At 39.6% G+C, this 23,876-nt stretch overlaps 6 protein-coding genes across 14 annotated transcripts; 2 read left to right on the top strand and 4 right to left on the bottom strand.

Moving 5' to 3' along the window:
- The first annotated feature begins 1 nt into the window (after position 1).
- LOC135171531 (zinc finger protein 830) lies at positions 2-1,697 on the top strand. Of its 2 annotated transcripts, none has more exons than XM_064138160.1 (4): positions 2-241; positions 447-912; positions 1,005-1,174; positions 1,261-1,697. In XM_064138160.1, exons 1-4 carry the CDS (start codon positions 138-140, stop codon positions 1,400-1,402), a joined length of 882 nt encoding a protein of 293 aa, XP_063994230.1. In that variant the 5' UTR covers positions 2-137; the 3' UTR covers positions 1,403-1,697. The 2 variants fall into 2 exon arrangements, with proteins under 2 accessions (XP_063994230.1, XP_063994229.1); XM_064138159.1 differs by having other exon boundaries at positions 99-241; positions 451-912.
- LOC135171529 (uncharacterized) lies at positions 1,423-10,084 on the bottom strand. Of its 4 annotated transcripts, none has more exons than XM_064138154.1 (6): positions 9,901-10,084; positions 5,251-5,403; positions 5,030-5,170; positions 4,844-4,958; positions 4,536-4,756; positions 1,423-3,660 (listed from the first exon to the last, which is right to left on the bottom strand). In XM_064138154.1, the coding sequence occupies exons 1-6, from the start codon at positions 10,022-10,024 to the stop codon at positions 3,494-3,496; spliced, it is 921 nt and encodes a 306-aa protein (XP_063994224.1). In that variant the 5' UTR covers positions 10,025-10,084; the 3' UTR covers positions 1,423-3,493. The 4 variants fall into 4 exon arrangements, with proteins under 4 accessions (XP_063994224.1, XP_063994225.1, XP_063994226.1 ...); XM_064138155.1 differs by having other exon boundaries at positions 1,423-3,648; XM_064138156.1 differs by having other exon boundaries at positions 4,563-4,756; positions 9,901-10,083.
- LOC135171520 (uncharacterized) lies at positions 5,748-22,035 on the top strand. Of its 3 annotated transcripts, none has more exons than XM_064138136.1 (3): positions 5,748-5,915; positions 19,060-19,872; positions 20,008-22,035. In XM_064138136.1, exons 1-3 carry the CDS (start codon positions 5,826-5,828, stop codon positions 20,293-20,295), a joined length of 1,191 nt encoding a protein of 396 aa, XP_063994206.1. In that variant the 5' UTR covers positions 5,748-5,825; the 3' UTR covers positions 20,296-22,035. The 3 variants fall into 3 exon arrangements, with proteins under 3 accessions (XP_063994206.1, XP_063994208.1, XP_063994207.1); XM_064138138.1 differs by lacking the exon at positions 5,748-5,915 and adding an exon at positions 17,805-18,279; XM_064138137.1 differs by lacking the exon at positions 5,748-5,915 and adding an exon at positions 18,531-18,672.
- LOC135171535 (putative defense protein 3) lies at positions 11,539-14,182 on the bottom strand. The gene is made up of 5 exons (XM_064138163.1): positions 14,027-14,182; positions 13,390-13,640; positions 12,682-12,892; positions 12,065-12,137; positions 11,539-11,724 (listed from the first exon to the last, which is right to left on the bottom strand). The coding sequence occupies exons 2-4, from the start codon at positions 13,598-13,600 to the stop codon at positions 12,083-12,085; spliced, it is 477 nt and encodes a 158-aa protein (XP_063994233.1). The 5' UTR covers positions 13,601-13,640; positions 14,027-14,182; the 3' UTR covers positions 11,539-11,724; positions 12,065-12,082.
- LOC135171524 (palmitoyltransferase ZDHHC6) lies at positions 14,597-18,407 on the bottom strand. 3 transcript variants are annotated; one of them, XM_064138147.1, is made up of 8 exons: positions 18,272-18,407; positions 17,631-17,812; positions 17,476-17,560; positions 17,003-17,277; positions 16,681-16,893; positions 16,127-16,314; positions 15,893-16,054; positions 14,597-14,901 (listed from the first exon to the last, which is right to left on the bottom strand). In XM_064138147.1, exons 1-7 carry the CDS (start codon positions 18,324-18,326, stop codon positions 15,925-15,927), a joined length of 1,128 nt encoding a protein of 375 aa, XP_063994217.1. In that variant the 5' UTR covers positions 18,327-18,407; the 3' UTR covers positions 14,597-14,901; positions 15,893-15,924. The 3 variants fall into 3 exon arrangements, with proteins under 3 accessions (XP_063994217.1, XP_063994216.1, XP_063994218.1); XM_064138146.1 differs by lacking the exon at positions 14,597-14,901 and adding an exon at positions 15,557-15,816; XM_064138148.1 differs by lacking the exon at positions 14,597-14,901 and having other exon boundaries at positions 15,557-16,054; positions 17,027-17,277.
- LOC135171523 (importin subunit alpha-7) lies at positions 21,941-23,840 on the bottom strand. Its single transcript, XM_064138145.1, has 3 exons — positions 23,260-23,840; positions 22,681-23,170; positions 21,941-22,609 (listed from the first exon to the last, which is right to left on the bottom strand). Exons 1-3 carry the CDS (start codon positions 23,704-23,706, stop codon positions 22,413-22,415), a joined length of 1,134 nt encoding a protein of 377 aa, XP_063994215.1. The 5' UTR covers positions 23,707-23,840; the 3' UTR covers positions 21,941-22,412.
- Between the last annotated feature and the right edge of the window lie 36 nt (positions 23,841-23,876).

The raw sequence follows: 23,876 nt of genomic DNA, 5'->3' as shown, positions 1-23,876 counted from the left end.
GGCACGAGAAAATGTCCCTCCAACCGACGAAGTCTGCGTTATCGACGTGATCATAACCTCCAAATCAATAACATTCGAAAACTTCTGAAGTCGTGAGGGTTTGTTATTGTTTTTTGTGACATAATCAGGGGTTGAAGATGTCTGGTGGGAAGAAAAGCAGACAACACGACCTGAGAAAGGCCATGATGGACCACAAGAGGAAATCAGGAGCTGCGAAGAAGATCGATTCCCCACTGGCAAAATATCCTTTTCATATTTTTCCAGGTTAAGACATCTGTCAAAGCCCTCAACAAGTCCCCTGTTCTCCTTCTGGGTTCAGGGGGATGTTTGGAATCCCCAGAATTCCCTGAGAAATGACTGTCCCAAGTCTTCAAACCATTTCTCCCTTTGTTCCTGCGTTTGTCGATGTTTTATCAATTTATTTACGTTCCTTAATACTTCTTCACGTACTCAGAAGCTGGCCAGCTCATGTGCATCATCTGCAAGGTCGTAATCAGAAGTGAAACAGCCTGGCCAGTGCACCTGAACTCAAAGTCCCACAAGGAGAACGTTTTATCCACAAAAAAGTACCTGGAAACAAAGGAAATTCCTGGGAATCTCTCCAGGAGTGAGAGAACATTCAAGAGACCCAGTTCTCCAGCTGGAGAGTCAGACCCTCCCAAGAAGATCAAGGGGATCTTGAAGAATTCCGAGACGTCAGTCCTGCCCCCAGACTTCTTCGACAATCGTCAAGGACTGACTAGAGTTCCAGTCCCTTCAGGTCCAGAAATGACAGAGGAATCAGTGACTGAACGTTCATGGAGTGACAGAAGCTCCAGAGTATCTGATAGGGATGAAGTTAAGGAGCTGGAGTCCAGTAATTCTGCTGTTCTACCAGAGGGATTCTTCGATGATCCAATTTTGGACGCCAAAGTATGAAAATTTTTAATTGTTTAATTACTAATGATGATTTAATTTGCTGATCTCCCTTTAATTAACAAAATTGTCGACTGGTTTGTTCGCAGGTGAGAAATGTGGAGTACAAAGACCCCATCGAGGAAGAATGGGACAAATTCCAAAGAGAAATGAGGGAAGAAGCTGCTCAATCAGCTCAAATTATTGCTGAAGATCAGGAGGAGGCGACGACTGAGAGACAATTGGATGAGATTGAGGAGCAGATTCGCAACTGGTCGAGGTAATTTTGACAAAGACATTAAATTTCTTGAGAATTTTCTCTCGATTGTCTAATTATTATTTAAAAATTAATTTAATTTGTTGTAGAGTAATGGACTTGGTGAGACGAAAAGAACAGGTCCAGGCAGCTGAGAGGAAGAAGGAATCGGTGGAGGAGGACATGTCGAGCGGTGACGAGAGTGAATACGACGAGTTTTTGGATTGGCGAGCAAAAACGTCTTATAAATAATAAATAACAACAATCAATCCTCCAGTGTAAGATAATTTTATTAAAATGAATTCAGATAGCAAAGACATTACAGATAAGTCAAATTTAATAAATGTTTATCATCTTAATGAGATAATTAAGCTACGATAATTAATATTGAAATGTTGTACTCAGTAATTACTGTCGAGTACAACGGAAATTAATTACTACGAGAGAATAATTGGGTGTGACAAAGTGAAATGTATCACTTTGTCTGTAAAATATCAGGAACGATAAAAGGATTTTTTTAATAATAAATAAGCAGCTTTGCAATTAATTACTATAATTCTGTTCGTCACCTCATAAAGCATCAACTAATTAATCATTAATGATCGTCAGCGTAACGAATTAGACTTTTAACGACTATAAAAGCAGAATAAACTCTTCTTGACTCGTCACCAACAAATTTCATCCAAGAAAATGAGGTTAAATTATTTTGAGGTTAGGATTCAATAAAATAGTTTTTTGATTACTTTTTGGTATCATTCACGATAAAGAGTAGTCCAAGCGCTTCCCCGATGCCGGACTACCCCCTCCTCGTGAATTAATTCTAGAGATAATGAAAAATAATGTTAAGTTTCAATCGAGTGCTGAAGATGTGGTAAATCCTTGAGTCACTGAGTCACTGATTTCTATCGATTTGTGAATTATTTTGTTACAAACACGACTTTGAGTGTTTTCTACATTTTTTTTCACTTTTTTCATTCTTTGAAAGAGTAAAAAAGAGGTAAAAAAGGGAGTGCCATTGACACTCAGCTCTAAGCCAAGGGATAGAGAGTTCAACTATTTAATTATCAATAAATTCACTCTAGCGTTAACTAAATTACCAATAAACATTGGTGGCTAGACTACGTGTGGTCGATTCCCAGAGTTGATCGTCTGATTGGCGAATACCGAGGGATAATCTTCCCCTAATTGTCCCTCGATATCAGGCCATACCTCGTTATCATAATTTTGTTTAAAATTTTATCCACAAGATTTTATCGTCAATCAAATGCTAATTGTAGGTTAGAGATTATTTTAAACTTTTATGACAGCATTTTACAATCACAGAATAGCACAGTCGCTAGGCTTTATCGTTAATTGTTATTATGAATGTTCGGTAGCAGTTTAATCCCTTTAATTTGTCCCTTGAATAATTAATAATTTAATTTCAAGGTGAGTTAGTTCAATGACATTCAGCTGAAAGCATTGTTCCTCCTTTAAGAGTTATTTTTGTATTAATATTTAATTTTTTAATCGTTAATGATTATTTATGCGACAGCATAGGCACTAAATTTGCAGAGTTTCATGAATAATTAATCTAATAATTAATTAATCGTGTATTGAATTACAATCTCAATTATCTACCTCAATTTAATCTCCATAATTCGATAGATTTTCTATTGATTCAGGTAATTTCATTGTTTATAATTATCAATAAGAGGACTTGAGTTGTGATTATCACTCATGATTATTTATTTATAGCGAAGGGAGCATTTGTGCTGTAATTAATCTACCTAATTGTGCAAATTAGTTTATCTGATAATTATCAAGGGATAGAGATGTATCAAGTGGCTGTCTAGACAATTATCAACTTCTCACTTCTCCATTTCGCTGATTGGAAACTTTATCGTGTGGTCCCGTTCGCTAATTAATTTTTCTTCTCTTCACACGTGAAGTTGCGAATCTCATGAGCTGATTTATTTGCAATCTCCACTTGTTATTTATTTATTTAATTTAATACTTTGGTTCGCAAACGTTATCCCATTCCCATAAATTCCCTCTCGACGTCGAGTTGCGTTAATTAACGCTTAATTAACCCCAAAAAAAATTTTAAAAATCATAATTTACGAAGAGAACTGTCAACTATTGAAAAAAAAATTGTTTAAATTTTTTCGACTGAAGAAACGTCTTCTGGAAATGTTTAAACAATCGCCAGGACAAGTTGACCTACAGTATTTCGTGATAATGAGTGAAATGATGCAGAAATCATCGTAATTTCTCGACTTTCGACCCTAATTAAGACCCAATAATTAATCCAACGTTATGGGATTCTCCTAATTTCGATAATACGTTGAACAATCGATTGATTTACGCTTTAGCTTCTGTTATTTCCACAGTTATACTCTCGTGTACGGTATCAGCAAGACCAGTTGTGTTATTCGGTGGTGATTTACTTGGCCTCGTACCAGGTGCTGATACAGCTGATGTATTGCCACTACTTCCACGACTTCCACGACGTGAACCTGTACGAGACCCTGGCAATCAGACATCTATTCATTCCAGACGATCATAGGGGCACTCGTTTAATTATTCATTCTCATTAGGTTTATCTACTGCTAGACTGTACACAAAATAAAAAAAAAAAAATATTAACAACTAAAATTGTAAATAAATGACTAAATTAATGTTATAAATAATCATTGAACACGAGTCAACAGGCAAATCATTTACTTTAGCAAGCAACTATTGTTTATTAAAGTCACTCGAGTGTTTCATTCAACTAGAAGAGGACAATCAGCTAATTATCATCATGACTGTGATAGGCAGAATATTTATTTAAATAAATAATTGTGAGGGGTTTGTTCACTGAGGAGGCGATGAAACGACGATGTCCAGGTGTTAATTGAGTTAATTAACACTGTTCAATTAATTTTCATCGCCTCCTGATGATTAAAATAAAAATCTAAACGTTTTTTTATAGGTTAGGTTAGCTTGGGGTTAGCTCTTCCCTCTCGTGACATAAAAATTGATAAATAATTAGCAGATAAACAATCCGACTATCACCAGTAACATGCGACAATGTTCAGTCACGTCTGACTATAAAAACATAAACTTTACTTATTTTGTTGAAGAGAATCTCCTCGAGGGAGAGGAACAATATCACAGGACTATCTACAAAATTCTGATGTAACATTAACAAATACCACAATATCTCAGTAGCTCTATTAAAAAAAATATTGTTTAGAGGATCAGGAGCAAGGGGAAGTAATGATCAAAGGGATGATCAATTAATATCCCTCTAATTATTTTTTTTCACTTGCAGGTGCTCCTTAAACTCCTAAAATAATCGTCAATGTCAAATAAATACTGAAGTTGCTTGCTTAGTAATTGAATTGATAAAAACCCGTACTGTTGACTCGCTGGGGATTTTTCCCACCTTGCTGGGACCCATTGGGTGAATGGGCCCTTAAGGATGCCATCGAGGGCTGGCGGGAAGGGCCACGTTGACTCGCTCGTGAGCCCCTTCGCTCCTGGGCATGCAGCAGCTTGTTGTTGTCACGAAGAAGTGAAACGTTCATCAGACGAGCGTTGGGAGTGTTGAAGATGGTTCGATTCTCACGCCAACGTGCCCTAGGGATGATTCATCATGAATGACATCAAGCTGTCGAGCCATTAATTAAAGAATAAGAGGGATAATTAGTGGAATTAAAAACCCACTTGCTGAAGAGTCGAAGAACGACACAAATGATGATGAACATGAGGGCCATCGCCACCAGGATCCCGATCATCGCTGGATCAACGTATCTGAGATTCTCCTGCTCCTTCACTTCAGCTGGACAACACCAAGGTAATTATTAAAATGTTTTTATGGTAATTAATTTAGAGGTGAAAGGAATTGTTTACCCAGACACTCGATGATGCCATTGGGGTTCATGACAGGGATTTTCTCGAAGATGCAGATGCACCTGCTGTCCCTGCACTCTGTCTGGGGCACCTTGAGTTCACACTGTTCGGTGAAGAAGCAGGACTCGTTGACATTGACAGCTGTCAACAAAAATAAATTAATTTTGATGAATTTGTGTCGATTCGAGTCATGAAAAGTGAATTATTTTTATTGAAATTACGATGTCCGCATTTGTCGATGTGATTCGTAGCACTGAACTCCTCTCGGCAGAAGCACTTCCGGTTCCTGGGGTCGCAGAAGGACCCGGCGAACCCACACTCCCGGTCCTCCCTGCATTCATCCCCAAACTTTTTCAACCCTCGTCCTGTCATGTCTGAGAAAAACCAAAAAAAATCGTTTAAAATCCATCAAAAACCCCAAAATCTCCTATAAATAATTTTATTAAATTATTAAATCATTAAATTATTCATCCCAAAGTCAACCAACTCATTAAAAAATGTTTAAATAAATAAATAAACCACATTAAACAATTTAAACATTTTTACATGCACCACCTGATCCAGAAAATTCATTTGTTCCAGTTGGAGATCATTCAGAAGAGGTTAGGGTGCAGCGCATTCAGACAAAAGCCCATCCCCCAGCTTTCTCACCCCTTTCAGCACATGGATTACGCAATAATGATGTGATATAGGGGTGGAAGGGGAGGGGGAGGGTGGGAGAGGGTGTGTTGCATTGAAATGATGGGATGTGGAGAGCCCCAGGGTCAATCCATGAGAAGTGGGTCGTTCCAGGGGGATGGCAGACTGCCAGTTATGCTCCAAAGGATTTTCCACCCTCGAGGAAACAGCCCCCAGTGGTTTTACGGGTGAAACCCGCCCTTTTGAGGTGAGTTTGGATTTTTTTAAGTTGAAAAATCGATGGGATTTGGGGGGAGATCAACGTCTTCATCGTGGGGTGGAAGAAAAAAAATTATATCTCGGGATTAAGAGGGTTAATCGAAAAAGTTCTGGGGAACTTTTTCAAGGTCATTGTTAGGACTATTCAGGAAAAAATTTTCAGCGAAAAATCTTGATAATTTCATCCCTTTGAGGTGCATTTAAGGGAGAAAATGTGGAAATTTCGAGTTTTTTGGGGTTTTCGTGGGATTAAAAATGGATTATCAGGGATTAAAAGGGTAATTAGGCCTCTGGGATTATCGATAATGAGGGGTGGGGGGTGTAGACGTGTCGGGAAGTGAAGAAAATATTTTATTTTTATTTTACCAGATCAGAAATTAACGAAATTTTAGTGAAAATTGATTTTGTATTCGATTTTTTTAATTAATTTCTCATTTTCCTGGGACATAATGTTAATTGTAATTTATGTAATGACGTGGGGAGGGTTAAAGTGAAGAATTATAAAGAGTAGCCACGAAGGAAACCCCCACCAGCAGCTGCTGATTGGCATCACTGACGTCGCGACCTGGTCGTCACGCGATGTCATTATGTTCATACGAGTCACCACTGGGCAAAAGCTCGACATTACAAGATTACAAAAGCTTTCGTGATCATCAGAGATAAGAAGATACGCGAGAAGATTCGGTCAGCCATTTTTTTTTCCGAAAAAAATGATTTTTTATGGGGAAAAAAGTGGTGGAAACAGCTCCCTGAGGGGTGAGTTGAGTTATTCCTCTGGTTTTAAAATTTTTTTCAAGTGTTGACGGGCCTGTGGGGGATGTTTTACGTCCAGCCATAAAGTCTGAATAATTACGAAGGTTTGGGGGAGGATTTTCAACCGTAAAAAAAATTATTTAAACGTTTTCATCCCTTATTTTTCATTTTTTGTCTGGGAAACGGTTTTTCGGGGTGAAATATTCGATTGCGACGTTTGGGGGGTGATTCGGTGACTTGGCGACACTTTAAGGGGTGGGGTGAGGGTAGGGCATTGTCGGGGAACGTCGTACCCCCTTCGGAAAGGGGTGGACACCCCTGGAAACCCCTGGAAACGTCGTAATGAGGGATAATTTCGCAGATTCGAAGGAAATAAGACACATCTGCATTGCAGGGGCGAGGGGGTTGTCTCCCCCTCACCATGAAACTTTGAGGGGGTGGGAAAATGATGCATTGCACCCTTAATTGCACACGAGTTCTTCCCCTTCAACGAAAGATTTATTTTTTAATCCCTCAAATCCCTTTTTTCTTCCTCGCGGTTCCTTTGGGTATCACCACGTCTTGGGGAGGGGATGAATGCACCCCTTGGGACATGTGTTTGAGGTTTATAATACCGGGAAACTGTTCAACCCCTCGGGGTTGCGCAGGGGGAGGGGGGAGGGGGATCAAAGGATTTTTTTTTCTTTTTTTTTTCGGGGGATGAAGTCAGTGTCTGACCAGTACTGGGATGTGTCACTTGACTTCATCCCTTCCTTCATCCCACCCCTAGTGGCTTATTCGGGGGTTTTGGCTTTTTTTGGCGGGGTGGAAAATGGGGGGAATGAGGGGGAAATTGGATTTTTTTGGGGGTTTTTCGTGGAGATTTTGTTTTTTTGGGTTTTAGTTGAAGGGAAAAATTGGAAATTTGGAATTTGGGGACTTTTACACAACAGAAAAATTCAAAATTTGGAATCTGGGGACTTTTACACACCATAAAAAATCAAAATTTGGAATTTAGAGACTTTTACACACCATAAAAATTCAAAATTTGGAATTTAGAGACTTTTACACACCATAAAAATTCAAAATTTGGAATCTGGGGACTTTTACACACCATAAAAAATCAAAATTTGGAATTTAGAGACTTTTTCACACCATAAAAATTCAAAATTTGGAATTTAGAGACTTTTACACACCATAAAAACCCCAAATTTGGAATCTGGGGACTTTTACACATCATAAAAATTCAAAATTTGGAATTTAGAGACTTTTTCACACCATAAAAATTCAAAATTTGACATCTGGGGACTTTTCCACACCATAAAAACCTCAAATTCGACATTTGGAGCCCTTTCCACACCATAAAAACCCAAAATTCGACATTTGGAGACCTTTCCACACCATAAAAACCCAAAATTCGACATTTGGAGACCTTTCCACCCCATAAAAACCCCAAAATTTCCCCTTTTTCATTTTTCCACACCACAAAAACTCCAAATTTGACATTTGGAGTCCTTTCCACACCATAAAAACCTCAAATTCCACATTTGGAGCCCTTTCCACCCCACAAAAACCCAAAATTCGACATTTGAAGACCTTTCCACCCCACAAAAACCCCAAATTTACCCTTCTTCATTTTTCCACACCACAAAAACCCCAAATTCCAAATTTGGCTCCTCAACACATCGCAGCATTTCTTCCACCCCTCAAAATCCACTTTTCAAAGTGTTTCTACTACTGTTATCGACCTCATTCGTACACAACAGGTCACAGGGTAACGCAACGGGGCTTCGATCGTCTCCGTTTGTTCCACATGACGGTTTCATTTATGTTTGGCACATGGGAAATTCCAGTAACAACAAAGAAAACCAACTTTCCCACTAACTAATTATTAAAAAAAAAATTCAGCTTTTTAATTTTCATTTTAAACTCAATTTTTAATTTTTCAAAATTCAATTTCTCTTTTTCTCAAGTTCTTTTCCCCCTAAAATTCCCAAATTACGATTTGTTAATAAATAAACAATACTACTACTAATAATAATAATATAAATTGTTGTTAATAATTAATGTAATTTAATTATAATTTATTCAGAATTAATTTGGGCACCAAAAACTTGAACTAAAATAAATAAAATAAAATAATTTCGATAATTTTGCAATTAACGAGCCGTTTTTTTACGTTTTTAATTTATTATTCGGGTATCCCGTTGTGCCCCAGGTACCCCCCACCCCCCACCATAAATTATTGAACGTAAAAATGGCGGAATAACGTCCCCAGAATAATAATATCGATTTTTTTTTAAAAAAAAAAACTCAACATCGGTTCAACATGCGACACAAAGGGGTGAAAGGGCCCGGAAAAATCGAATTCTTATGTCGAAGTTCACCGTTGGGGTGCCAACCCTCGCGTGATTGCATTATTTCAGTGGAATTGGAAAATAAAAATTGAGAAAATAAAAAAAATCACGTCATTTGGCGTCAGAACTGCAGATTTTCTTTGTTTTTTGACTGAAACCCTTCGTCCAGGGTTAAGGGAGGGACGGGAGTTGGAGGGAAAAATAAAATGGGGAGTCGATAGTGATGTTTAGGGCAGTTGGCGTAGGGCCACTGCGGATACGTCATCCGGAGTATTTTCTTTTAGCCCTCGAGTGTCTGACTATAATTTCTTTTACTACTTCATCTGGTATTGAGGGATTGGAGGTTTAATTGAAGGGTTTCGCCCTTTTGAGGTGTTCATTGGGGGTTGGGAGGGGGGTGGGGCGTATAAAAATGGAAAAATTATTCAAAAATGTAATTTTTTTGAATAAATTACAGATTTTTATGAAAAAATTACAAACTTTTCTCAAAAAATTTATTTTTTGACTGAAAAATCATTAAAAAATCGGGTAATTGTTTTATAATTTTGTAGAGAACAATAAGCAATTGTTGTAAATCATTTAAACAATTTAGAAATTTTTTTTATATGAAAATATGAGAAGAAATAAATAAATTTTGAAAAAAAATCTTGAAATTTCGATTAAAATTCAAAAAATTCCGCTAAAATTAAATATTTTCAATTAAAAAATTAATTTGTTGTTTTATTTAGCAACATTTGACACCTGAATCGCGACAAAAATTATTTTACATAAACAAATAGAGTTTTACATCGAAATATGAGATGGAACCGACATTTTCATGAAAATTTCGAGATTTAAAATCATTTTTTTTAAATAAAATAATTTTTATTGTTAATTGGGACTTACCCTCCACCGTCGTGAACTCCGGGGGGTCCGGGTCCCCTCGGGTGTACCCACCGAGTACCAGCCATGACCCAAAAACCACGAAAAACACCCGGTTGACCCTCGACGTCGCCTCCACCCTCTGCATTATCCTAATCCTTGCCGGGGACACCCTGGCCCGTCTCACCCCCCCTGATCATATTACATTATTACCACCCCCGACACCCCCTCCCCCACATTCATAACCTCACTTCCCCCCGAACGCACCCCAAAATTCAAAAAATATTCTCAAAAAAAAAAAAAAAACACAAAATTTTCTTTTCTCTCGATTTTTTTTTTTTAATTCCACTCGTTCCTTTGTTCGGACGACGTGGGACTGCGTCACGGTCGGCGGGCAGACAGCCGCCGATGCTCGGCGTCGTTGTGGCTAGGGGGTTGAGGGGGTTGATGGTGATTCTACGGCGCATGCGCCGTCAACCCCACATTATGACAATCTCACCCGCACCCCTCGTCCCATTGCGAGGGCAGGAGTTCACCGCACGTAGTCCCCAGCGGATGGGGTCGTGCATGAACACGAGGGGGATGGGGTGGGGGTGGGGTGGGGGGTAAATTGAAGGGATGAAGAGAAAAAAAAAAAATTTTTTTTTTCTCAATTTCAAGTCGATTTCGATTTTTTTTTTTTGATTTTTGGCGCCGTCTGACGACGTCATGAGACTTTTGTCGATGATGTGGGGTTGATTGAGGGGTGAGGGGTGAGGGGGTTCACCCCATTGTTGTCTATTAACCCCTGGGGTGAAGGGGAGAGGGCGAGGGGGTGGATTAACTGGCGCCAGAAACGAAAATTCTCGACTTCAGTCGCGATTTGTTAATTAAAATTAAAATTAGGGGTTGTTTTTTTGGATGTATTTTTTTTACTACCCTTAAGGGTGACCGAGTGACCTTTGCACCCTGTGGTAAACACCATTAACTCCGGAGACGCGAATATATTAATATCTAGCGGTAAAAATTTTATAAATAAAAAACTAGCGCTCGACGAGCGAGAAATCCTATTTTCATCCCTTAAAAATCGATTCCTCCGGCGTCAGAATGTCATCACAGGGGATGGAATACATCATTTACCATTATCACATGTTAAAAAAAAATATTCACCCCCCCTGGGGGTAAATCCACCCCTCGATTTTACAATTTCAATGAAAAAAATTAGTCTAACGCTGAAGGGGTGGGTTTTCCACGCACTTACAACCCTTCCACTCCCCCCCAACCCCATCACAACTCACCCCCACACCCACCCCCACCCCCCAAACCCTCAATCCCCTCATCCCCCCCCTCCAAACCCAATAAATAATTTTTTAAAAAATTAAATCCCATCAAAATCCTCTAATTTATTCATTTCTCGAGCCTCCACTATTTTAATTACATTAATTACCTCAATTATTAATATATTATCATCATTATCATCATTATTACACATACATACACACACATATGTACATATACCACTGCAATAATCTCGAATACATGTGATGCTGGCCCACTTTTACTCAGTTGAGTAACAAACGTGTAATTTTCTAGTAATTTCTTATTTCTATTACCACACGGTTAATTAGGGGGGGGGGGGGGAGGGGGCGAGGGGGGAGGGGGAGAACTTGAAGAGAACGTCCATTACCATATTCGTAACTTTATTACGCACCTAAAATGATATATATAGATGTTAAACAAAAATATTAACGATAAAAAATAGATTTTTTGTTAATTACTAATTTGAAAAGTCATTAAGATATTCTCTGGCCCCTTCCACTCGACTAATTGCAGATGTAACATTTTGATGGGGGTGACTGGAAGATCCTTCTGCAATTAGAAATGATGGGGGATTTTTAATTAAATCGGTGAAAGGAAAATTTATAATAATTTTAGTGAATGAAAAGTAGAGAAATGAAACGGTGAACGTTTAGATGAAAAGAAATGAAAGGGATTTTTTATAAATAAATTTGTTAAGTTAAATTTTAGTAAAAATGTCTGTTGACTAGTGTACATTGACAACATGACAGCAAATTAATTTTTCAATTTTTTAAATATTTTTTCTTTGTTAATTTCGAATGTTTCGGTATTAATTAGTTATATCGAACGTGAAAATGAATCGAATCATCAAAAAATGTCAATACAAAATGTCAATAGCGATTTGTCTTACCTCATACGTCTGTTGACATCACTGGGAGACAAGATCGGCCCAGAATATATCGTATTCCTTTAACAAACTTCCACTGAAATAAATGAAAAGATCGATCAGTGCGAGAGAACTGAAAACCTCATTACGAAATAAATTCAGCTAATTAGGGAACCGGTTCCCCTCATTTGTAATCGAGTGAAGGTCTTTTAACTCGTGTTAATATTGAAACATTTATCTATTGACTTTTTCTGTGGTAACAAACCTGAGGAATTGAATCAGAAGAAGGAAAAGGTCGAGGAGAACAACTTCTCACTGATAAACTTCAAATAAAATATTTATCGACCATATTATTAATCTCCCTCTTAAACACTCTTAATTAATAATATTCGAGGGGATATATTCGAGGGGATGACCCAACCCCCACCCCCAGGACTCGATCCCCCCTTTAGAGGCCCTTTTTCAAGGACATTTACGTGAAATAAACGATATTTTAATTAACAGAACTGATTTTTTAATTAATTAACGTGATTATGGTGCCTAATAAATTATTTAGATGATCTTATTTCGAGGGGATGACCCAACCCTCATCCTCTGAACTCCATCCCCCCCTTTTGGGACCCTTTATCAAGGACACTCACGTGAAATACACTTGACCTTGACCGGTGGATGGTGCCCTCCAGATCAGCTCAGCCTCTTCCTTCTCCTTAGGATCCGCATGAGTTACCGCACTGCACTCATCATGAACTTTGGTATTCGGGGTATGAGCAAAGGTTCCAATCCACTTGTTGGTCTTGGTGTCCCTTGCCTGGATGAAGAAGCCCTTGAAGTAACTCCCACCCCGAAGACTCACTATCACACGTCATAAAGTATTAATCGTCAGTAAATTAATTATTAACAACTCATTAAAAATTATTTCTCCTTAAATTTTTGTTTGGAGAGGCTCGAGGAGGTTGTAGGCCCACTATTGGGCGACTGTCGGCCGACCGTCGGCCCTCCTGGGGCTGAATATCGGCGGAGGAATCGATGAATTTCGTATTTTCATCTTTTATCGTCACCCGAATTCCTAACAGAAAATGAGCAATGTTGGCCGACAGTCGGCGGAATGTCGGCCAACATTGGCCAAATGTCGGCCCAATGTCGGCCACTCATCATCGCATTCCTCATCAATGGCCCGATATTTAACCAATGTTGGCCGAAAGTCGGCCGACTGTCGGCCATTCATCATCTCCTGTTACGGAAGGACAATCGATCCCCCTCAATTTTTTTTTTTTATACGAATGAGGAAGTCGTGATTTCCCCGGTGATAACGGAAAGAGATAACGACTCAATCAATCAGCGATAATTACCGGTGACTTGTGTGCCAGGTGAATATTGATGAACCGATTGAACGATTTGATAAGGACTCGTTCCTGTTGGCTGAGGCTTTATCTGGGCATGATAGGGCTGATTGGGGCGTTCCTTGACGCATGCGTCGACCGGAGCTCCATCCGGAAATCCATTGACAGTATTAATTATGATAATGAGGGCGACGAGGAGGAGAGGGCCCTTTTGTGGCATTTTTAGGACGATTTTTGGTCAGTCAATAGGACACCAACAGCTGCACCAGCGAAATCCGAGTAAACAAATTAAAATTGTGATGTTAAAAGTGTGGAGAGGGGGAGGTGATTGTCGTAATTAAATAATATAAATTATTAAAGTGTATTAAATAAATAATTAAGAGGGAAAAGTTGTTTATGCGAAATATTTAGTTTTTGGGAGAAAAATATTTTTTTGTGGAATTTTATTGTGTTTAGGGGGTCCCTGGGGGCCTGATTGGGTCCCTGAGGGCCTAATTGGGTCCCTGAGGGTCTAATTGGGCCCCTGAAGGCCTGATTGGGTTTTAATTAGTGGGGAAGTGATGATTGCAGTGAAAAAATTATAATTTATAATAATTTAAATTCTGATTTTCGAGTCGAAAAGTGATAGAATTCTCCAAAATTTCACCTGTTTTTTCTCCTAATTACCGATGTCTAATTAGTGATAATTAATTAGCTGTCGTCGTCCTCTTCGCCGAGCAGTCGATAGTGAACTGGAGGTTGTGCCTACGTCGAAGTGATTGCAGATCCCACCATGAAATTCCCTTCTTTTTCTCAAGTCTTTCATTTCACTCGACTGTCACTTTCGACAGGAGCGATAGGATCATTTATTTAATAAAATAACCCAACATTTTTGCAAACAAATAACTGATTCGTCCCCCGTCGAATAAAACCATAAATATTTAAACAATATATTTTTTTAAACAAAAATATTTCAACTGCAATTAACACACGTCATTTACTTCAGATAAAAAAGTTCTCGATTGTTATTCGCGTCTCGCGAGCGTTTATTTATGTTATAAATAAATATTTATTTCATGGGGACAAGAACCTGCGCAACATGAGACGTCTGGGGGGACAAACAAATTTTTTTTTTGCAAAAATTGTTAAGAAAAAACAGAATTTTTAATGCAAATTTGAAAATACTTCGATCTTCATTCAATTAATTTATTTTCTATTTTTTATTTCTATTTGTTAAAAAAAAAATAATCCGGGGGAACCGCTGGGTAAAATTTGTTGTTCTCGCATTACTTATAAACAAAATACATTTGTTGTTGTATGTTAATAATAAATATTCCCGGGAGCGTATGAATAGACCCGAGCGAATTCGGATGTCGGTGACGTGAATGATTGATGTGCGTAATGTCGGCGATTGAATGGGGTCGTCCCTCGTGCCGATTGATTGGGGCATTGTCACTTCTCCAATAGTTTGTCAATTGACAAATGAAGGAATTCACCAGACATTTGTATTCCTGCGGTTGAATGCGGTATCACAAACATTTCCTGATGACAAGAATTTTATTTCATTTTTTATAAAATTTTCATTTAATGATAATTAAATCTATCTGGCGTCATTACGGTTTCCAATTAATTATCTATTGTCATTCCTCTATGACAGTACCACCGACAAACGACCTAATGAGATTCCCTCTTTGTTATAAAATATTAACACGATTTACAGAGCAATAAACAAATGGAAATTTCCAAAATCAAGAGTTTATTCTGTAAAAAAATTTCGTTTTCTCTTTCTATTTTGCAAAAAAACAATTAAAAAATTAGAACAAAGTCTGCGTGACAGTTTTAACTGATTGCGTGCTGTCACATGTACAATCCCTCGAGTCAGACATTTTTTTACAGCGTACGGTTGGCAATTTTTATATTTTATCTCTCTCCCTCGATCCCAATAATTTTCTGTTTCGCTCCCTCGGTTTTCCTCGCATGTCTACGTTTTTCCAGCTCTTGAGCTATTGATTTTCCTTCAGCTCTCGTTAACGAGGGTCTTAACGAACGTGATACATGTGAGTTCCATTGGTACATTGAAATTATAATTAAAAACCCAATTTTTTAATTCCCTAAACACGAAATTATCTCCCAATCCTGAAATATCAATTAAAAAATTGGTTTTTGCGCCTCGAAAATTCAAAAAAACCACCACCAATCGTCTTAAAAATGATTTTATTCCTTTAAACTCCTAATGAACTACCGTAATTACACAAAAAAAATGTTCCACCCATCTAAGTCGTCCTCAACTAAGTAAAAATCCAATTACAATAAACAATTCCACGGAAATCGTCAAGGGAACGTACCTCCAGGCAAATTCATCCTTGAAAATCCAACGGTGTCATTTACAGCTCATTAAAAATCACGGATTACACGTAATTACAATTATCCCGAATGCCCCCTCCACTCCGATGAATACTAAACCAATAAAAAAAAAAATTAACGAACGAGATAAAAAAAAAAACTGCAAATTTACTGAACGATCAACACGCACGTGATGATATTCGTATTACACAATGACAATCCTCATTCGTCCTTGAAGGAGTCGTAATCCTCATTATCCACGACCTCGATAGCACTCGTACGTGGGAACCATCCTTTTACCCGCACCTTTGGATCATCGATCTCCTGGATCTTCTCGCCGAACAGCCAGTGCCTAAAAAATCACCTCCAAAGGGTTTTTTTCCTTCAAAAAAAAGGGAAAAAAAAAGGAAAAAAAAATTTATACCGTCGCCATCTTGTCACAATGACGATGTCCTCGGGTCTGAGCTTCATCCTGGGCTCGTCGGTACACGGAGGATGACATAAAACCCTCCAGCCGAAGGTAATGGGCACCCAGGACCCCGATACCCTCGATATCACTCGGTACCTCCTCGCCCTGCGACGTTTCTCCTGTTTCTGATGGCCCTGTTCCCTCTGAAGGTCATAAAAATTGAAATAAAGATTATAATCCTTGAAGAACTAGTTCAGAAGACAGTTCAGACATAAAATAAACTACAAAAAAATATTTTATGAAAAAAAAACCGAGTGAAGGGTCGTTTTGACACCTGGGGAAGGTATTTCCCCCTAAAAAATTCTGTTTTCGATGAAAAATCAAAGGACGACTGCGGGAAGTCGTCCTGGACCCTTCGAGGGTTGTCAATACACCCGATACCACCCCCCCAAGTTGTCAAACATTTTTATATGTCACAACCCTCTTCATTCCTTCCAATTTCGATGAAATAGACGAAATCCCCCAGGATTTTCTCCCTTTTGAGACGCCCTTCAAGGGCCAGCACTTACTGTGAGTGTATATTGATCACATCCCTCTCGAACTGGCCATAAAATCCCATCGCCATCGGGTTCACAACTCCACTTGATGACTTGCCTGACATTGACACCCCACCTTATCGAATAAGGGTGAAGGAACACATCCCTTGTGCCCATTCTACGGTACCTCGCCTTCTCCAGGATCCAATCCTCAATGCCAGTGGTATTTCGAACGATCGCTGATAGCTACAAATTAATTATCACATTAATTAATTAATTAATACCTTCACATCATCACGAAAACTGATGTCATTGAAAAAATAATTGAATTCAAGTCGTCAAATCATCCCTTAACTTGAAAATAGAGGAGCATCCCCACCGCCAGGACGACGCCGATGGACAGGCCGATGGTGAAGACGACGATGACTAGAGTGAACACAGACGGTGGAGGAAAATTAATATTTCTTCTTGATAAAACTGTCATTAACCAGCAGATGAGGATGACAGTTGATACACAGCAACCCCCAACAGCACTCGCTAGGAAAGCTGCAAAGTGTCCGTGATTCTGGTGTCCAACACAGTTGTTGATCCAGGGACAGTGATGATCCATCTTCAGGACACATCGTCCACCTGAAATTTTGATTTTTCAAATTTTTATTTTGGTTTTGCTTTCATTTTGGGGAACATAACCTCAAAATATTCGTTTTGCTGGTGTTTTATTGACATTTTTGGTCTTTTATTGACATTTCTGGGGGTTTGGAAGGTACTCTACAGCAAAAGGTATCCAAAAGGTACCAAAGGGATCAGGGAAATCAATAATTCATTTACATTTGCGACAGTGATGACTTCGTGGAGCCTTGAAACCCTCGCAAATTCTGCAGAACTGCAGATGTTGAGTGTCTTCCAGCCTCTCCTGGAGAAAAAACACAAGTTTAATGTACATTACTGATGCCCAGGACCTTCCTGGGACCCTTAGCACTCACCGGTCTCCACTTCAAAGGGAGATACCCTGGCCCTTCGTAAATAGCTGTGATGAAGTGATAAATTGTCGATCCACTGAGGCTAAAAAATAGGAAAAAATTAACAGCACCAGAGAGACTCTCCTGGGGGGACCACCATTGTCTGCTGCAGTGAATTGTCATCAGGGTTATGATCTTGATGATCGCTGAAACAGTTTAAACAATTTATATCCATTAATTAACAATTTAAAAAATCAAAATCGAGGATTTTCCCTCATGAAATCTGGATAAAATCGTCGTATTTATGTTCTTCAACTCCTGGACCACGTCTTCATCCAAAATAAGGCCCAAATATCAATATTTTGGGTCTTATCTCCAATTGAATATTCCCGCGAACGACCGGCGCAGCTCAGGGTGGCGTAAAAAAGCCAAAAAATCATAAGTTACGGTGATTCAGTGATTTTTCATGTGTCAGAGATTCGCTGAATTCCCTGAAGACGTGTTCAGTTCTCCATTAAATAATAACGATCCCCAGGACCTTCTGGAGGTCCTCCAGCCCTCGGTGAGGTGATCCACGTCCAGCTCGCATGCTGAACCCTCGGGAAATAGCCTCGACAGAGTCTAAGGGCCTTTCCATGACATAAATCGAGGATAAAAGGACTCACCGATAGCGGTAAGTGGTCCCCAATGGAATATCCTGTTCACTGGACCGATGCACATCCTTCTAACCTCACAGAACCCCAGGATATTCTGTACATTCCCCGGCTCCGTTATTATTTTCACAACAAAAAGTCCTTTGTTTTGTTTATTGGGAGGTGGGGAAACGAGTCTCGTGGAGTCCACGAGCTTTTGTTACCAGAGTTGGCAGCACTGGACACTTCCTCGCGGTTGTTTCAACTTTTGTTTGTCAATGAACATGAGGAAGAAGTTTCAGACTATTTTCGGGGCCAATCGGCCCAGGGTAGGGCCCATTTGTCGAGTTAATTGAGGTTATCCATTGATTTTTGTGGGGAAAATGGTGGTCAAGAGGAGAACAAGTGCACCAGGGTTTTGTATTTCAATGAAGGTTTGATGATTTTGAGTGTTTGATACGTTTTTGGGGCATTTGGGATTGATTCTGTCAGTTGTCAGGGTGGACATGACATCAGATTCTGTCATGAAACGATGAAAATGGTCAATAAACATTTAATTCCAAATTTAATCCTCATATTGTCGACACAAAGGGACTCGTTAAACCTGAAGTTTGAGGGGGTTTCAGTCAAAAAGAAGATGGCGTCACGATTTTTGGGAGTTTCCAAAGCCTCCAGGAGCTCCTGGGGAATGTCCTGGAGGCTTTGGACCTCCTGGAGAAGGTCCTGGAGGCTTTGGACCTCCTGTGGAAGGTCCTGGAGGCCTTGAGGCTGGATTTCCCCCAAAAAATCCTCTAAATTCCTCTATTTTCTCTCCCCACCAGAAGGATCCAAAGGTCCTCGACCTTCAGTTGATGCCAACGACACCAGCCCCCAGGCGACCCCTCTCCAGGATGTCCAACCTCCAGAAATCCATCTCCAAGTCTCCAAAACTCCACAGACAGCAGTCGATAACTCCAGCAGAACCAGAATATGACACCAACAGTGACTCCAATTCTGATGATTCCACGAACGACAGTTCAGGTTTCACCTCCAGGAGCTCGTACCCCAGGTCCTCCAGGTCCCCTAGAGCCTCCAGCACCACTGATGGTGACAAAAGAACCCCCAGAACTGCTCCAACTACTCAAAACCAGGTCCAGAGACCCAGAACATCCCCTCGAATTTCTGGAAAACAGGTCCCACACCAGAGGAACTACATCTGCTGGGTCTGTGTGGCTGTCCTGGTGATGGTGGTCGCCATTTTGAGGACAATGGACTCCAACGCGATGAGTGTGGCCCATTGGATGGAGCCTGAGCCTCAGCTGGACAAGGATCAGGCGATTTTGGAGGCTCTGGTGGACCTGGGAAGGAATATGGACGTCATCAGGGACAAGTTCAAGGAGCAGTCGCCCCCCATATGGCAGGAGCTGGAGGCAGGCATTGCTGCGGTCATCAAGGACCCCACGAGGCCATCAATATTTCTACTGTTCTCCAATGACGAGAATCCCATGTTCTGTCTTGCTAAAATGATCGGAAATGCGAGTAAAACAGCTCTGAGAGCTGACGAGAACCTGCTGGTGTCCCCTGAGGACTTGGGGAACGACTATGGAAGGGCGTTGGTGGAGTTGACGGAGAGAATAGCGAGGCAGAAGGTCGTGGTGGGTATTTTTCAGTCTTCTATCACCTTTTAGGACATCATCTGATGCTGATGATGTGTCTAGAACTCCAGTTTTGGAGGTTATGTCACTCCATCGCTTCCCTGGTGATTAAAAATTGTCTGTCTGGTCAATCAGATCGTGGAGCATCTTCTGGACATCCACCCAGAAGCTCTGAAGGCCTTCCACAACCTCTGCGATCGTGAGAATCCCTCTGTGAAGGAGGCCATCTACATCCTGACGATGATTGTCGATGGGTACAATAACGAGTCGTGGCTGGACTTCGTCGAGAGCCAGTTGACGTTGAAGTTAGAAGGGAATATGGACGACGCGAAGGTCCAGCCCTTGATCACGAGACTGACTGATGGTACCATCATTCATGTCCAGCCAGAACCTGGAGTCAAGAGCTGTCCCCTTCGATACTGATGATCCTAACTCATGAATAATCATAAATAATCACAATCAATCAATGATTTCGTATAAAATACCTGTTAATTATGTTTCTAGGGTATTAATTAAGTGTCAATCTATTTTTTACGACATCGAGATTAATTATTTTGCCATAAATCAGCTAAATGTTGACCCATTGGAGATGATTGGTGTGAAGAAAAGAATAGAATTTATGTAATAATTTAGAAAATAAATAAATAAAAAATGTTTGATACGATTCTGACTAATTATTCATCAATTTCTTTGTTGTTAACCTGTTGCCAGTGTTTATTGCTTTTGCCAGGACTCACCAGACCCACGAAATTAGTGTAATTAATGATGTCCTGGAGGTTATCTCCAGATGAAAAATGGATTCAACGATTTTACGGTAGGTCCCTGTGCCAATTAACTGCAATTAATTACTGTCTGATGAGCCAGACACCTTTTTAACGAATATTTCATCCTCATAATGATGAAGCAACAAAGGAAGAGGGAGAACAAAGAAGACAACAAGTTTTCTTATGCCTCCAATGATATATTTCTCATCAAAACAGAGAGTTCAATATTGACTTAAGATTTACGTATTATTGTTTTTGTTTGTTCGTTTTATTGTTAAAATAAATCTGTCGTTATCTAATAAGTCATCAGTCCACGTTTATTCCTTTGTTACCGTTCACCGAATGGCGTCCCCCAGTTGGACGCCATTTAACCCCTGAAAATGGAGCTAAAATGTGTGAATGCAGACCGAGAAATGGTGATTAGTGTAAGGTGATTAGTGTAGTGTCCAATTAGAAGTGATTAGTGAAGTTAAATAAATGAAAACCAAAGATTTACACCTTTTAAACAAATTGTTCTTGTCGAATTCCTGTGATTCAGTGTGATTCAGTGTGTGGTAGTGCTCAGTGGGATTTTCATTACTTACCAGGACAACTAATTAATGCAGAAAGTAATCCTCAAGGTAATCAGCATGGAAAGACAATTACAAATCAGTATTCCGTATTTACAGTAAAAAATTCATCGATTGGTCGGTCTTACTTATTCCAAATGTTATTTATTTCGTGTTAGGTCATTGTTGTCAGTCCCACCCTATTATTTATCCCCAGGAATTATTAATTATTCCACAACCCATGAAATTCAGTGGAGAAGTGGTAAACAAACAAAAAAATAATGTTGACAAGACATTCTTTAAGACCATCAACTTTCTGGCAAAACAATTACATAAATATTTATTAAACAAATCACTGGGTAATGACTAAACGTTAAATTTCCCAATAAAAAACCTTTTTCATCTCCAAATGGTCAATTACAACAAACCAGTACGTGCTAATATTGTTTATGATGCACAAACCATGACAATAAATAAAAAAAAAATGTGAAAAAACCAAAGAAAACGATCAATATTAATAAACAACAATTTACCACGTCTCACTGAACAAAGAAATCATCTCTTAACCCACAAAATCAGTCAGTGACGTCTCTCATCGTCTGTAATAATCCGTCGACTCTCGTTAATTTCATTTTACATCCTACTTAAGCACTAAACGTTAAACTTTGTCATTAACTCCTTAATTACCCCCTCTACAACCTAAAACAGGTGAAACATGAAAAAATATAAAAGAAAAATCAATAAAATAACCAAAACTGTAATCGTAATCTGACGTATTGTATTAAGATCTAGATAATCCTCATTAATGTGGAACCTATACAATAACATTTTGGCTGATAAGGAAGAAGAGAGAAATAAACTGATAACAAAAGAAAAATTGGAGCTCGTTAAGAAAGTGTTTCACATAAAATGGCATTTCTCCATCATCTCCAATCTCCGAACTAAATAGTAAATACGACAATAGACAGATCAATAGTTATTTCATTCTCAATCAGTTCTTCAGATTCTGATCGTGTCAACAATAGCCAGAATGAAGTCCCATGCAACAGAAAGCGTAAAAATCAATATTTAATCATCAGTAATTTAAATCAACAAATAGTTTCCCCATATCCCAGGTCGATACTAATTATTAATCATCATAATTTAATGATCATCGGGGGAAGGGGATGTTTTGTTGTAACATAAGCGATTATAATGCACGTTCCACCGATAACTCAGTGAATCTCATCTAGAACTGAAAATTCTGAACCGCCATTTGCGATGAGTCTGGAGTGGTGAATTGGAACTGTTGGCCCTGAGCATCAACACCTGGAACAATTCTCGTGTCTTCCTCCTCAGAACCAAAATAATGTTCAATTATATCAAATGCTTTTTGATAGAGTTCCATGTTTGGATGTGACTGGAGAAATTCAATTTTGTCTAGGCCTGTAAACAAAAATTCATGTTCATCTGGAAGCTCATCTTCCTCTGGAACCCTTCCTCGATCTCCAACTCACCATAACACTCCTCGATGATAACAGTATAAGGATTAACCCCATTATGAACATTGACATCCTGCTCCCCAAGTTTGAGAATATTCTCCAGTCCATTGAGTGCAACCTGAACGATCTTAGGATCCATAACAGTGAGAAGATCACAAAGAGGTTGAATACATCCTTGAAGGACTAAATATCGAATCTGTTCAGGTGTACCACCACTCGTGGCATTGGTGATGGCCCATGTAGCCTCCTTCCTCGTCTTGAATTCAGCTTTCCCCAGTATTTCAATGAGTGCTGGAAATATATTGGCATCAATGACAGCCTGAATCTGCTCGGAATTGCCAGCTGTGATGTTGGAGACTGTCCAGCACGCCTCCTTCCTCACACTCTCACGTGACGAGCTGAGAAGATGAAGAAGACAGGGAAGTGGTGAGCAGTTTAAAACCACTTGAGTCTGTACATCATCACCAGTTACGATATTTCCAACTGCTCTGAGGGCAGCACTGACCTGAGGAGCATGAAATTATGGTGTCACATCAGAAAAAAATTGATACCTGATTGATATAATCAATTGAAACTCATCAGACATCAACATACCACGTTATTCTGATCGTGCATGAGTAGCTGAACGAGACGTCGACACACCCCAGCATCAATAACCGCCTGGATCTTCTCATTAGGCCCATCGCTGAGGTACGAAAGGGCCCAACAGGCATCAGCCAACACATCAAAGTCCGAATGATTCAGTAAATGTGCTAATATCGGTAGACATGGTGATACTTTTGGGAATGCAGGTGGTGGACTCTTGCCTCTGCAGAGGTTGGACAACGCCCAGACAGCATTTCTCGTCATGGAGATCCTGGCTGTCTTTGACAACAGTGACAGCAGGGGAGGAAGAATTCCACTGTTCAGTATGTGATCACGACACTCTGGGCTGTCACCAGCGATGTTACCAAGTGCCCAGACAGCCTGTTCCTGGACATCTTCATAGTTAGACCCCAATAGTGCTATAAAAGTTGGTACAGCACCAGCTTCAATCACCATATGTGTCTGGGGTGATGTACCACTTGCTATGTTCGTTAGAGCCCAGGCTGCCTCAAACTGTAACGTACAGTTTTCGTGATTCTTCAGGAATTCGACGAAACGAGGGACAATTCCAGTCTGAATGACCTCGTCAATTGGGGGATTTGGCTCTCGTGACAGGAGCTTTCGGA

Source organism: Diachasmimorpha longicaudata, chromosome 20 (assembly GCF_034640455.1).
Source record: "Diachasmimorpha longicaudata isolate KC_UGA_2023 chromosome 20, iyDiaLong2, whole genome shotgun sequence".
NCBI classification, from domain to species: Eukaryota; Metazoa; Arthropoda; class Insecta; order Hymenoptera; family Braconidae; genus Diachasmimorpha; species Diachasmimorpha longicaudata.
The sequence above is the reverse complement of the archived record's forward strand: the minus strand, read 5'-3'. Positions and strand labels throughout refer to the sequence as shown.

Bases quoted from the DNA above. Each gene is read 5' to 3' on its own strand.
- LOC135171531 (XM_064138160.1), top strand. From the start codon at position 138: ATGTCTGGTGGGAAGAAAAGCAGACAACACGACCTGAGAAAGGCCATG. The intron at 242-446 runs ATATCCTTTTCA...ATACTTCTTCAC, and splicing joins ATCGATTCCCCACTGGCAAA to GTACTCAGAAGCTGGCCAGC. The intron at 913-1,004 runs GTATGAAAATTT...GTTTGTTCGCAG, and splicing joins ATCCAATTTTGGACGCCAAA to GTGAGAAATGTGGAGTACAA.
- LOC135171520 (XM_064138136.1), top strand. From the start codon at position 5,826: ATGGCAGACTGCCAGTTATGCTCCAAAGGATTTTCCACCCTCGAGGAA. The intron at 5,916-19,059 runs GTGAGTTTGGAT...TCTCCCCACCAG, and splicing joins GTGAAACCCGCCCTTTTGAG to AAGGATCCAAAGGTCCTCGA. The intron at 19,873-20,007 runs GTGGGTATTTTT...CTGGTCAATCAG, and splicing joins TAGCGAGGCAGAAGGTCGTG to ATCGTGGAGCATCTTCTGGA.
- LOC135171529 (XM_064138154.1), bottom strand. From the start codon at position 10,024: ATGCAGAGGGTGGAGGCGACGTCGAGGGTCAACCGGGTGTTTTTCGTG. The intron at 4,959-5,029 runs GTAAACAATTCC...GGTGTTGTCCAG, and splicing joins TGGCATCATCGAGTGTCTGG to CTGAAGTGAAGGAGCAGGAG. The intron at 4,757-4,843 runs GTGGGTTTTTAA...AATCATCCCTAG, and splicing joins GTTCTTCGACTCTTCAGCAA to GGCACGTTGGCGTGAGAATC.
- LOC135171535 (XM_064138163.1), bottom strand. From the start codon at position 13,600: ATGCCACAAAAGGGCCCTCTCCTCCTCGTCGCCCTCATTATCATAATT. The intron at 12,893-13,389 runs GTAATTATCGCT...GACGTGTGATAG, and splicing joins ACCTGGCACACAAGTCACCG to TGAGTCTTCGGGGTGGGAGT. The intron at 12,138-12,681 runs GTGAGTGTCCTT...CATTTATTTCAG, and splicing joins CAAGGTCAAGTGTATTTCAC to TGGAAGTTTGTTAAAGGAAT.
- LOC135171524 (XM_064138147.1), bottom strand. From the start codon at position 18,326: ATGTGCATCGGTCCAGTGAACAGGATATTCCATTGGGGACCACTTACC. The intron at 17,813-18,271 runs GTGAGTCCTTTT...AAACTGTTTCAG, and splicing joins GGGACCACTTACCGCTATCG to CGATCATCAAGATCATAACC. The intron at 17,278-17,475 runs GTAAATGAATTA...TCAAAATTTCAG, and splicing joins AAGTCATCACTGTCGCAAAT to GTGGACGATGTGTCCTGAAG.
- LOC135171523 (XM_064138145.1), bottom strand. From the start codon at position 23,706: ATGGTGATTGAAGCTGGTGCTGTACCAACTTTTATAGCACTATTGGGG. The intron at 23,171-23,259 runs GTATGTTGATGT...CATGCTCCTCAG, and splicing joins TGCACGATCAGAATAACGTG to GTCAGTGCTGCCCTCAGAGC. The intron at 22,610-22,680 runs GTGAGTTGGAGA...TTTTGTTTACAG, and splicing joins TATCATCGAGGAGTGTTATG to GCCTAGACAAAATTGAATTT.